The sequence below is a fragment of the Nothobranchius furzeri genome, chromosome 2 (assembly GCF_043380555.1).
Source record: "Nothobranchius furzeri strain GRZ-AD chromosome 2, NfurGRZ-RIMD1, whole genome shotgun sequence".
Lineage (NCBI taxonomy): Eukaryota > Metazoa > Chordata > Actinopteri > Cyprinodontiformes > Nothobranchiidae > Nothobranchius > Nothobranchius furzeri.
The window spans coordinates 88679480-88692348 of NC_091742.1; the positions used below are offsets into that span (position 1 = coordinate 88679480).

Consider the following 12869-nt stretch of genomic DNA (forward strand, 5'->3'; position numbering starts at 1 on the left):
TTACCAACATTCTGCACTTTTTATTGCAACTTTACAATCATAAAATAAATAAATACCAGGTAGCCCAGTTACAATTACGGTCATGAGAGGGTTAAATGATGCTGTATGTTACAACTGGTGGTGGACAGCATAACATAGGAGAGGGGCGTGTGAGATTTTTAAGCTAACTACTTTTATTACAATAGGCTAAACTCAGGGTAAACCATTAGGGCGGTAATTCTAACAATAAAATAAATTACCGTTCAAAGTTTTAACAACTAAACTTGACTTAAATAAGGCTCAAAGCCACTGATTAAATTAAACAAAGCTCCTCGGAGCAAACAACACCTAGTACTGAAAACAAAACTAAAACAAAACTCTTTTGAGCATTCAAAGCAGGGATGCAACAATATCACTTTTTTCCAAACCGATACGATACCGATACTTGGATCTGAGTACTACCGATTACCAATACCGATACTTCTACCACACAAAAAAAGGCAATGATTTGGGAATACAGATTTTATTTTCTTCTCTGCTTTCAACAGGAAAAGACTGAGGTAAATAAAAAGTAAAATAAGTGAATGGAAATCATCACAAAACTAAAATATTAGGTGAACAGAAATGACAAGTTACAGTGAAGCCATTTTCAAGCAACTGCATTGGTATCGGTTCCTGGTATCGGTTAACTTTTACCGATACCGATACTGGTATTGGTATCGTATTGGTGCCGATACCGATGCATCCCTAATTCAAAGTAATGTTCAAATTCCCAAAGCTCTGGCACAGACCGGTTGCTGGGAGAGGCTTGTAACTCCAGGCAGATCCTGCTAATGCTCCCTGCAGAGCAGCCTGTTCCCTATTCGCTCTTGCCTTCCCAGCTGCTCTCCATTACTAATCACCATCAGAGAGCACCTAAAAGCACAATTGGAGTTGGAGATCTCAGAACTGCGCAGCAGCGTCTCCAGTAAAAGGCTTCTATCCTGTGTGGACTTTGATGTGTCTGTTTAAATGATGCTGTAGACTAAACCTTTGTCCACAGACGTCACAAGACTTTTACCCTTTGTGGACTTTCATGTGACTGATTAAAGTTGTCTTACTGTTAAATATTTGTTTACATATCTCACAGGTTAAAGGACTCTGTCCCGTGTGGACACTCATGTGTCGGCTTAAATGGTACTTTTGGCAAAATTTTTGTTCACAAAGGTCACAAGCAAAAGGCTTCTGTCCTGTGTGGACACTCATGTGTCTGTTTAAATGGGACTTTTGGCAAAATTTTTGTTCACAGAGTTCACAAGAAAAAGGCTTCTGTCCTGTGTGGACTCTCATGTGAATGTTTAAACTTGTCTTATAGTTAAATCGTTTTCCACAGAGCTCACAAGGAAAAGGCTTCTGTCCTGTGTGGACTCTCATGTGCATGTTTAAACTCTTTTCATCGTTAAATCTTTTTCCACAGAACGCACAAGGAAAAGGCTTCTGTCCTGTGTGGACTTGCATGTTTTGTCCAGTGTGGATTCTCATGTGTCTGCTTAAACTTGTCTTAAGGTTGTATGATTTTCCACAGTGCTCACAAGAAAATGGCTTCTGTCCAGTGTGAACACTCATATGACTGCTTAATTTTTGCTTTAGGCTAAATCTTTTTCCACAGAGCTCACAAGGAAAAGGCTTCTGTCCTGTGTGGACTATCATGTGTCTGTTTAAACTTGTCTTACGACTAAATCTTTGTCCACAGAGATCACAAGCAAAAGGCTTTTGGCCAGTGTGGACTATCATGTGTCTGTTTAAACTTCTCTTTTGGCTAAATCTTTGTCCACAGAGATCACAAGCAAAAGACTTCTCCCCCGTATGGACTATCATATGTCGGTTTAAATTTGATTTTGTACTACATCTTTTTCCACAGTCGTCACAACTAAATGGCTTTAGGTCTGTCTGGACTTTCTGGCATGGGTTTGCATGTTTCTTCGCTCCGACACATTTCTTATTAACCAAACAGCATGAAGACCTAACTGCTGAATGACTTGTCACTCTCACGTGTTCCTGGAGAGACCATTTGTTGAGAAATTCTTCACCACACTCAGGGCAGCTTAAGGACTTGTTGACAGTCTCAGCGTCTGACTCCGAAGAGCTGCTCTCACTCCAGTCACTGTCTTCAGTTTCAGACCCAGAGTCTGACAACTCAGAGTCTAGATTCACATCTTCATCCTCTTCATCATCATCTCCACTAACTTCAAACTCTGAAGAATCAGTTGTCTTCCCATGATGGTTAAGATCTGGGTTCCTGATAGTTTCTGCTCCTCCACCAGTTTCTGCTGTCATCTGGAGAGCTGAGCTGCTGGCTGGGACATCTCTGTCTTCCATTTCCTGCTGATGAAGCGGCGAGAACAGAGGTTTCTCTTCCTCATCTTCACTCTTTATAGAAACTACAGTGAAGGGGAAATTGGAGGAATCAGTCTCCTTCAAATGCAGCTGCTCTCCCTCCAGACTGGTCTCGAGTTCCTCCTGTTCCTCTTTAATGTGGAGGTGCTCCGGGTCCTGCTGGTCCACATCAGCACTCTGTTCTTCAGGAGGTTCTTCTTTAATCACAATTATCTTTAGAACATCTGTCAAAAAATAAGAACACGATGTGACTTACCGACTGCTGTAATTTTATTGTCTCAACAGTTTTGTTGTCATACAACAGTGCTATTTGTGAATAAACTGAGGTAAATTGCGGCAAAATACATCAGCATGGAAACACCTGCTGCACTGCAGGCTGCACAAAAGTTACAAAAAGGGACCATATCATAGAAAATCCATGTTTTGGAGCTTTTTACCATTCAATTTTGTCATTTTCTTATGAAAATTCCCCCAAACCTGTTTTTGGCTGCATTCATAAACAAAACTAAAGGGAGTTTGTTAGAGGGGTGAATCTTCACTAGTCTCACGATGCCATTACGATTATTGAGTCAACAATTCGATTTGATTCAACATCTTGATGCATTTATATTTCAACAAAGTAAAAAAATGATCCGATTAGGGCTGCACAATATATGGAAAAATTATCGTCATCGCGATAACAGGACGTATGATAGGCCCATCGAAAAGCACGTCAAAAACGGCGATAAATGTTTGGTTCAACATTTCCATCCGTGTCATACATCAACTTTTTGTAAACCAGCTCTGTTTTTTACGCTGAAGTATTATTTGACCAATCAAATGTGGTCCTGATGTGCAGCCAATCAGATGGGTCCATTCACGTAATACGCCCGCCCCCTACGTAGACCCTTAGGATGGGTGGAACGCAACACCCGAACTGAGTTAGCGGCGTCATTCCCTTGTTCGTCATGCTGGCTCAGATTAACGAATGCACTTTGTGCTGAGGTTTCTGGAATCAGCGCTGCTTTCAAATGTGAACGTGAGTCCGCTTGATGTCGTTAATCATTTTTACCGGGCTGACTCCGACACGTGCAGGTGAACCAACCCACCTACCTCCATGTCGCTAGTGTTCCACCGGGTGGTGATGTTAGCCCCAGGCTCCGGTTAGCTTCCAGCTGAAAGGCTACAGCACTCTACTCCCAGTCCCACCCTGCTAAAGAGGGCCTGGAAAAGTTCCCCCACACATCAAAGTGATTTTTCATTTATTAGCTTTTATAACCTTGTTAATCAGGATAGTTGATTTGCTGCTGCACATAAAATGTCAGTCAGAAGCTCTGCTAGCCAGTTATCTTAAGAGGAGCTAGTTCAATTTGTTAGCTTGTTATCAGAATCATAGTTGCAGTTTCATCATCTGAGCTGCTTTTTAAGATCTAGGTGAACTTGTTCAATTTGGGGTTAAAAACAAACGTTTTCACATATTTTCCATGTAGTTTTTTGCCAGTTCCTCTTCTGAAATGTAGACAATTGTTTTTCTCTTTCCCTCAGAAAATCTTAATATTCTCCTAGTTTGGCCCGGCACAGTTCACTTCCCAATAGAAGCAACAGCCTTATATCATAACCACATAAGTGGAGAAAATGCTCAGTAGCAATGAGAGAATTTGCTGTTGCATTTAAGTGATGTTAACTATTATTTAACATTTAAACTTATTTTCTGATATTTTTATTTATTCAAAAAACCCTGGTAAGGGATGTTTTTCTGTACTTGGAGCATCAGAAAAAGTTTTATGGTGGAGGTGATGTTTTAAAGTCACTGAGAAACCGCATGCATGCAGTTTGTTGTTTTGCTGCTAATACAGTAGCAGGTGCAGCTGCATATTTTTGCAATAAAAATGTGATGTTGTAATGGAATTCATGCATTAGTTTTTGTTTGCTTTGAACCCAGAGCAGACGTCACACGCCAGACAACATCAACACTGCATACTTTAGTATTTGTTCATTTATCGTGAGTAATATCGCAATATTAAGCACTGTTATCGAATATCGCAGGTTTTCCTAATATCGTGCAGCCCTAGATCAGATTCTAATCGCATTATCTTCACAAGTCATTAGTAGGTGGCTCCATGAATAAACGAAGCAGCTGTGATGGAGCATGCAGAGAACCATGGAAGAGAAGACAAGTGAAAGTTTGCCAAACTCAGATCTCAAATCTTGGATAGCACCATCTAAAAATGATGAAAGAAGGTTTTGCCAGAAAAATTTTAAGGACCACGCTGAAACAAAAAACATGGAGTTGAGTTTTGGCATAATACTGTGAAGAAGTAAAAGTAGTAGTTGTGTCTTCTGAACCAGAAAACCCTAAAGCTGTGATACTTACGCAGTAACTATAACACTGATTAGGTGGGTTTTTGTGTCCCATGTTGTCGTTCTTTTTTGTATACGGACTAGGGATGGGCGATACGGCCCAAAAATGAAATCTCAGATTTTCATTTTTTTGTTAATTCAATTTACGATGTTTTTCTGGGTTTTTGTGTGTTGTGGTGGTTTTTAATAGTCTGGTCAGCTGGTCTCCTTGGAAACAGCAACAAAAGTGTTTAATAAACTGCTCCATTACTGAAGAAAGAAGCTCTGATGTTCTGCCCTGGCCTCTGCACAAACCTGAGGTGGATTTGACCTTTTTGGGACATGGCCGTGGCGTTGGGGTGGCTAGCGGTTTCCAGGATTTTATGTGGTTGGAGTGGGGCTCGTCCAGTTGTATACGGACTAGGGCTGGGCGATACGGCCCAAAAATAAAATCTCTGATTTTCTTTTTTTTAATTCAATTTACGATGTTTTTCTGATTCTCTCTCCCCCTCAATTATTAAGAATAGCAATAAATACAAATGGAAGGCACCTTAAAGCCAATTTTGTTTTTTATTTAATCACAAGCAAGACAAATGTAACTCTCATTTCTGAGATGAATAAAGAATAAATGAACACCCTCTTGGAATAAAAGTGCCACGCTCCACGTGTCGTCCGTCGCAGCAAACCCAAACCAGTTCCAAACAACGGATGATTTAATTCCTTTCTTAGGAACAAACTTCCCACTCTCACCGGTGGCCATGGTGTCACTTGCTGTTGCTGTTTCGTGTGCGTGCTGTGAAGTTGTTGTCCCGGTTATGTTAAACTAATGTACGGAAGCTCCGGGGGGCCAAAAAGGAGCCATGACATAAAAATTCGATTTACTCTTTTTTTTAAACACCCCCAACAAAATATTTGAATTAATTCATTAAATTGATTTATCGCCCAGGCCTAATACGGACCGTTCTAATGACCTTGAAAGTGGTCGAGTGGCAGTGGGATTGGTAATCCCAACCCTGGGCTACAGCTAGGGTTGTCGGTACTGTAGCTCTGTGTTTATGGCTGAATTGGTGGCTATCATTTGCGCCTTGCGTTGGGTGGAGGGGCATATCCTGGCACGTGCCATCTGCTCTGACTCAGATGGAGAATTGGAGGTGCTGTCAGGGTCGGGCTCTAGATCTAGGCTGGATCTGATTTCTTCTGCCAGGGTTTTGTTGCATGAGCTGAGTGCTCAGGGCTGTGGGGTCTATTTTGTATGGGTTCCTGCTCATCAAGGTGGACTCAGTGGCCAAGGCTGCCCTGAAGAGCAGTACAGTGGAATTGGGTGTTTGGCTCCCCGGAGAATTGCTCTGAAATAGGCAGGCTGAGCTGGCCTCCTGGGATGGTGAGGTGGTGGGTAGGGTCTTTAATGGGTTGCAGTGGTTGGTGGGTTGAGGGACTCCATGGTCTTAACCTGGCTGAGATTGGGCCATTGTGGTCATCAAATGAACTGCTTTTTGTGGGGAGGCACCAGGCGGGCAGCTTGATTGTGGAGAACTTGAATCTATGAATAATATTCTTCTGGACTGTAGGCAGTATGCTTGTGAGAGGAGTGACTATTTTAGGAAGCTGGGGCTACTGGGATGTCAGTGTTCTGCTAGGAGGCTTAGTTGGAGATGGAGTACAGGCGTAGTGTCGGCTCTGACGAGCTTCCTGTGTGGAATTGGGGTTATATGCGAGGCTGTGACGTCGTTCGGTTGAGTGTTGGTGCAGTTGTGACAGCAATACGCCTCATGGGCGTCTAGCCTGCCTAGTCCACAGATGAAGACAGAAGCTGTGTGTGCTGTCTTCCTGCATCAGCTCTGACGTGAACTATGCTAAATGCTAACATGCTACCTCTGCCACCTTCATTATTAACAGTCCTGAAAAAGTTACCTGAATAAAAGATTACTCCGTTATTTACACGCGGAAGATTACGTCACGATGTGCGCATTTTTGTACAGAAGTTAGCTAACGTTAGCTACTGCTAACTGTTAGCTGTTGTTGCCTGCGAATTAGCTTGCTATGGTCCTAACTACTACATGGACAGTCACGGGAGGAGCAAGTGACAGATGACGTGTAAAAACAAAAACAATCTTCCCTCTAATATTATTACTTACCTTGGTTCAATGTTGATGTGTGGAATCCATCCATCGTATCTGTACCACAGCTGGAGACGAGATGTGTGCCCAGCTAAAGTCTCCGGATAGCACCGTTAGTGCAGTAATAGTTCCGCATGGTTGCCCCTTAGGAAAGTTCTCGGCTTGTTGAAACAATTACATGAGAATAATAAACCTAGCCTTTTCTTTTGTCAGTAAGGAAACTCATATTTCATTTAGACATAAATGAAAACAAAATTTGCTCACGTCTAGACTGCTGGTTAGTTAGGGGCTCGGCCTGGATCTGCACTTCCTCTCTTTTTTCACAAATGTAGAGTTGGGTAGAACACACTAATGAACAGTGAGGTTCTCAAAGAACAGGTTCGTCAGTCACACGCCAGGACTCAGGTGTCAACAAGCAACATGAGGTCACTAGCAGGTTAGAGCTCCTCTTTCAATTAGATTAGTTAGCTAATGTCCTCCCAGGGTTTAAAAGAAAACCTGAAATAAATTAAGGTGCACTTGCAAACAACGTTCATGAGTTTGTCTTTAACACAAACAGCATTTTACTGTTTTTGTTTTTTTTATAAATTAAACTTCCAACAAGTTGTTCTGGACTGTCAGCTTATGGGGAAAAGGTCCTAAGAGGATCAGAAATCTTGACCCTGACCCCCATGGGGAAGGATGCAGTGTAATGTGAAAAAAAGTGCTCTGACACTAAATGGCCTGATGCCAGTGAGCAAGGGTTCAGATCACGGGGGAGCTAAGGGGAGCCCGGCTCCCTCGGGAGCTGTCAACTGACTCATGTGTGTCAAGTCTCATGTTCTAGTGAAGCATTCAGAATTGTTTTCTGAGTACCATAAAAACATGCCAGTTTTACTTTCACAAGTAAACCATTACTGCATTCGCCGTTATAGTTTACTTGTTCATTGTCTTTTATTATGAATTTTTTTTTCTTGCACCCCCATGAGAAAATACTGGCCCCACTGTGGCCCCCCTGGAAAATTTGGTCTAGAACCGCGCCCCTGCTGACTTTGGATTCACGGCGGTGGTGTTTTTTTTTTACGTTTCCTCTTGTGACTCTTTCGTGATGATGATGATGAACATGAATCAGACTCCAGGCGTTTGTAGTCTTGCTTCCGGTCTCGTCTGGTTGTAGACACATGTGACGTGCTATCGCGGTCAGTGCTCTTTTTGGTAGTCTGTGTTTGTGTCCAGGCTACACCGCTCATCAGCTGGCCCTCGTTGTATACCACCGATGGTGAGCTCAGAATCATAGTCTAGAGCGAAAGCAATGTCCACTGGGGTCCTTCTCTGTTTGGCGCTCTTGTTAGCTACTTCATCGTCTGATTCCAGCGCACGTTTATATATGTGTCCGCCATGCGAACCGGATCTGCACTTGCGATACGGATTACGTTTATTGTGTAAATATTTCGCTTCCAGGTCACTGCTCTCCTCAACAGTGAGCTCGTCGGTTTGGCGATCCTCGCTGTAGGCTATGTCACTCTCAGTAGGTTCATCCTCTTCTGAAAGTTCGATGTTGTCTTGTCCCATGGTGTCCACCAAACATTCGCCGGAGTAGTGTAGCTCATTATCATCGGCTTTATGTTCAGCCCATTCGCTGTCATACGAATCTGAGTCATCGCCTTGTGTCGGTCTATGCGTACTACCGCGGGCGGTCTCTGAAAAAGGAGGCTTATTTTTACTGTGGCTCGTATACGCGAACAACCTCTGTTGTTTCGGTTTGAAACAGCCGTGGATGTTGTTCAGCCAATGTTCCGTGGACATCTCCTCTAGACGGTGGATGAGTGCCAAACTGAGCTTATCAGTTAAGGAGTGACTCTTTAGCTGCTCAACCAGGATGGTGTTGTTGCTTACCCAGTGCATCAACAGTTGTTTCTTAGGCAGCAGGGTTTTCGACAATCCCAGTATATCACACACAGCTTCCCGACGACTGATGTCTGAGTACAACCACGCTGTGCTCTGTAGTAAAGTTCCAAGGTTTTTGATCCATGAACCCAAAGGAGGGTTATCGGGTACGATCATTACATACGTATCATCATCATCATCATCTGTTGGTGGACGGTCCGCCCTTGTCTTCTTTGGTGACGTGGATTGATCACTGGCAGTTGGAGCGGCTGCATTCTTTGATGATATAGACGGTTCGTCTGCATTTGTAACATCAGCTCCTTTGTTGAGAAGCAACATGTCTTTACACCAAAGAGTGTTCATTCAGGAATGTAATTTGTTATGTAACATGAATTTGTTTGTTGCCCTCAGGAGGTGTCCTCTGTGGCAGCCATTTTGAAGCAGCTAAAGAGGAAGCCCGCCTCTAATGCTGTCTTTATATAGGAAATGCCTGAGTGGACTGATGTGATTGGCCGACCTGAATTGGAGGGGGGGTCAGAGAGTATATAGGTGGACTGCTGGGTGTGGCAAAGGGTCGTTTTTCCTCTCTGAAAGTGACAGAGACTGCTAAGAGAGTTGGATGGGTGGCCATTTTGAATAGTGCTGGGATTTTCTGATTTTGTTTTTTCGGACCAGAGGAAATAAAATTGGTTTTCCTTGTCTATCGACCAAGTCATCATGTTTCTTTTGTCCTCACTACACTTCACTGTGTAACACTGGCAGTTGGAGCGGCTGCATTCTTTGATGATGTAGACGGTTCGTCTGCATTTGTAACATCAGCTCCTTCCTCTGCTGCAATGGTGCCATTCTTCCTAAGCTTAATCATCTTACTTTGGTACACACGTAGATTGCAAAGCAATACTTTTGTGTCCAGTGTGTTCTTTTGCAGCTTATCACAGGACATGTTCTTTTGCAGCTTAACTGGCCTCTTATTCAGTGCACGTGCGATAGTGTTTACTTCTGGTGTAGAGTTGGTGGTTGGATCTAATTTAAGTGTTGCGTGTGGGTTAGCCTTTTTGAGACTTAGCCAATCTTGTTCTTGTTGCTTTTCCAGTAGCGCTATATTTTTGGCGTTTGCTTTGCGGCGATTCGTTTCATTGCTAGTGTAGGCAGCGAATGCCTGTGTGTACTTTTCGAATGTAGGTTGCGGACATAGCAATAGTTCTGCTACAGTAAATGCGTTGGGTGTCCTGTCGTCCATAAACCTTACACCGAGTTCTAATATCTCACCAATAACAGGTTCGAGTGGACTTACAATGTGTCTTGGGATGTAGTTACACCAGTAGTTAGCAGCCGGAACCACTCGTTTCACAAACGCTGCCACAGCCGGAATGATTATGTCTTGGTGAAACTCGCTGCTGCTCAGAAAAGTATTGGTCTGCCCGAGTTTTTTCAACGTTTGGTGACAGCGTTTCAGAAGCACGCCGCTACCTTTCACCATGCTACACTTTATCGCTCGGCAGAAGCGCGCGGTCGTGGATACGTACAACTTGCATTTAGACTCCTGACATTTTCGTATGCGGACTACGGGTGTCAGGTTACAGCGTGTTTTATCACCTCAACGTGTACCATTGCGTCTAAAGTATACCACTTTGACGATACCTGGGTCACAAACGAAATGAGACAGGTTGTCTTTCACACACTTCACATCTAAGCAGTCCACGCTGTTTGGCCTTTTCTGGCCTGTACAAGACTGAGTGTGGGTCGTAAATGCAACACATGGGATTTATGTCTGTCACAAAATCGCCCTCTGTTTGATGGCCTGGTGTGAACGTAGTCTCTGGGCTTTCACGAAGCAGCTGGGATTGACGAACATAGTTAAATGAGGGGGTTAGTGCGTCTGTGTGCGCGGGGACCTCTAGGGACATGTCCCAGGAATGATATTTGTTGCCGGTCACGATTCTCAACAACGCTAGACTTTCCGTACCCGGGACCACCACAACCTGTTGCACAAAATACGCATCGGTCTTGTACTTCAACTGTACCATATACGTGGCCAGAGACGATCTGTTGTCGTTGCAGTAACGTAGTTCCATAGTCCTAGAACATTGTAACTGTGCTGTCACCACGGGATTGACGATGCGAGCATCTGAACCAATCTTCAACTCTGTAGATGGTATATAAAAATGCGTGTAGTTTCTCAGCGCCAGCAGTAATTCTTTAACGCCGGCTCAGTCGTCGGTTGACATACACTCCAATCCAATAGCTTGAATGTCCACAATGTCCATTAATGTAACCAGGAGGGACCTGGACGGCTGTTGACTAAAACGCCCGATGTCTTCAATGACCATGTCTCTGATGACCTTGCGGATCGTTCTGGGTTGATATGCATTGTTCCCAATGTACTCCGTAATTGTTGTTGTTGCCTTTTCGCTCATCGCGAGTGCAACGTTGGTGAATAACTCCTCGGTGAAAGCACAGGTGAAGGGTAGTTTGTGCGCTTGGGCTTCCGTGTACCATGGCGGATTAGTCGTTAAGATGAACGTCTTTTTGCCCATGCTCGAGGAGTAAAAGGTCTAGCTTGTAGACCGTTGATGTGAAGGACAATGTGACTAGCTTGGTCATAAGCAATGCAACCTTGAATACATTCCCCACGAGTCACACTGCTGAGTTGCCCAACCACATAAGCAATGACATGCCCGACTAACACAAAATGCCCCGCCCAAGAGAGCAGAAAACCCTCCGTGCGAGCGAGCAGAAAGCCCCTGACTGAGAGAAAACTACCCCCCCCCCCCCCCCCCCAGCAGACATCTCCCTCTCTGTCCAATCATGCAATATGTATTGTTGCGCACAACACAAATGTACAAAAAGGAGGAATTGAAAATGTAAAGGTAGTATAGCTTGTGGCTTCTCAGGGAAGAAACTATTAGTTTATTTATCTGTGTTCATTTGCTATTTGTAACAAAAACACCATGTCTGCCTCGATGAATCTAGACTATGTTTCGACACTGAAGCTGCTAGCAGACCGCATTGGGTGTACTGCACTTTACCATCGTGATAGTACACAAGGACCGCACCACGTGCCCTCGCATACCTGAGTGTGTTTCTATCCAACAATCAAAACACTCGATGTGAAGCTACTGGACTAACGAAAATGGAAGCAAAGCAAAAAGCGGCTAGGGCGTTAAAATGAGAAGTTACAATCGACAACACAAAGCAATACAGAGCCTTGCGTTATGCCGACAATTGAACAAGAAAATTACGTCAGACAGCTGCAGGTATGTATGCGCACAATGAACCTGTGTGATTATACCAACTGTCCCAGTAGCACACTTAAACATTCTGAGTCTTCTATGGTCGCAGGAGTTGTGTACCAAAAACAAGTGGCATAACCCGCTTTACACAGCGCCTATGGAAGAACACCTGCTATTCATGGTCACCTGTCATCTGACCATACCATTGGATCTTGTCAGTGTTCTGACTGAGTGCACCTACGTTACGTGCTCTGCCCCTTTTCGGCCACAAGATGGCCTCGGTGGCTTTTGCCTCGCCTGTCTCAGCTGTGTGTAATGGGCAATTATGGGTCAGCTGTTAAAGGCTGCTCTCCTGCCCACAATCTTTGAGAAGGTCCAGGGTAGTGAAGGCTCGGAAGAGTTTTTGCTGCTCTCTTCTCCTTGCGTGTGTGTGTTAGTCTCGGCTTAAGAACTTTGATTTGTTATTAAGATTAGAGTTTGACTCTCTGGTAACCCCGACGATGGAACGGCTATTTGACTTTGTTTGTGGACTTTTCCCAGCATCCCTGCTTAACAGGGCATCCCTCCATTAGCTTGGAGTTTGTAGTCACTGTGTTTTGGTTAGTTAACCCCCTCTTACACAGAGGGGTCCCATTCTGTCCCGCTCTGAACTTGAGGCAGTTCTCCACACCTTCATCTCCTCACGCTTAGACTACTGTAACTCTCTTTTCACGTGTCTGAGCAGAACCTCCCTGAACCGTCTACAGGTGGTTCAGAACGCCTGTGCTCGGCCTCTGACCAAGTCCTCCAAACACACCCACATCACCCGCTTCTCCTCCAGCTTCACTGGCTGCCAGTCAACTACAGGGTTCATTTCAAAATCCTGGTTCTGGTCTATAGGGCCTTACATGGACAAGCACCATCTTACATTGGTGATCTTCTTAGTCCCTACACCCCCAGCAGGTCCCTGAGGTCCAGTGATCAAAGCCTACTGGTTGTG

General features: G+C 44.1%; 1 protein-coding gene across 1 annotated transcript; it reads right to left on the bottom strand.

The window, feature by feature from the left end:
- On the bottom strand, positions 1 to 6952 carry LOC107376801 (gastrula zinc finger protein XlCGF57.1). The gene is made up of 2 exons (XM_015946076.3): positions 6810 to 6952; positions 1 to 2579 (listed from the first exon to the last, which is right to left on the bottom strand). The coding sequence occupies exons 1-2, from the start codon at positions 6841 to 6843 to the stop codon at positions 1036 to 1038; spliced, it is 1578 nt and encodes a 525-aa protein (XP_015801562.3). The 5' UTR covers positions 6844 to 6952; the 3' UTR covers positions 1 to 1035.
- Between the last annotated feature and the right edge of the window lie 5917 nt (positions 6953 to 12869).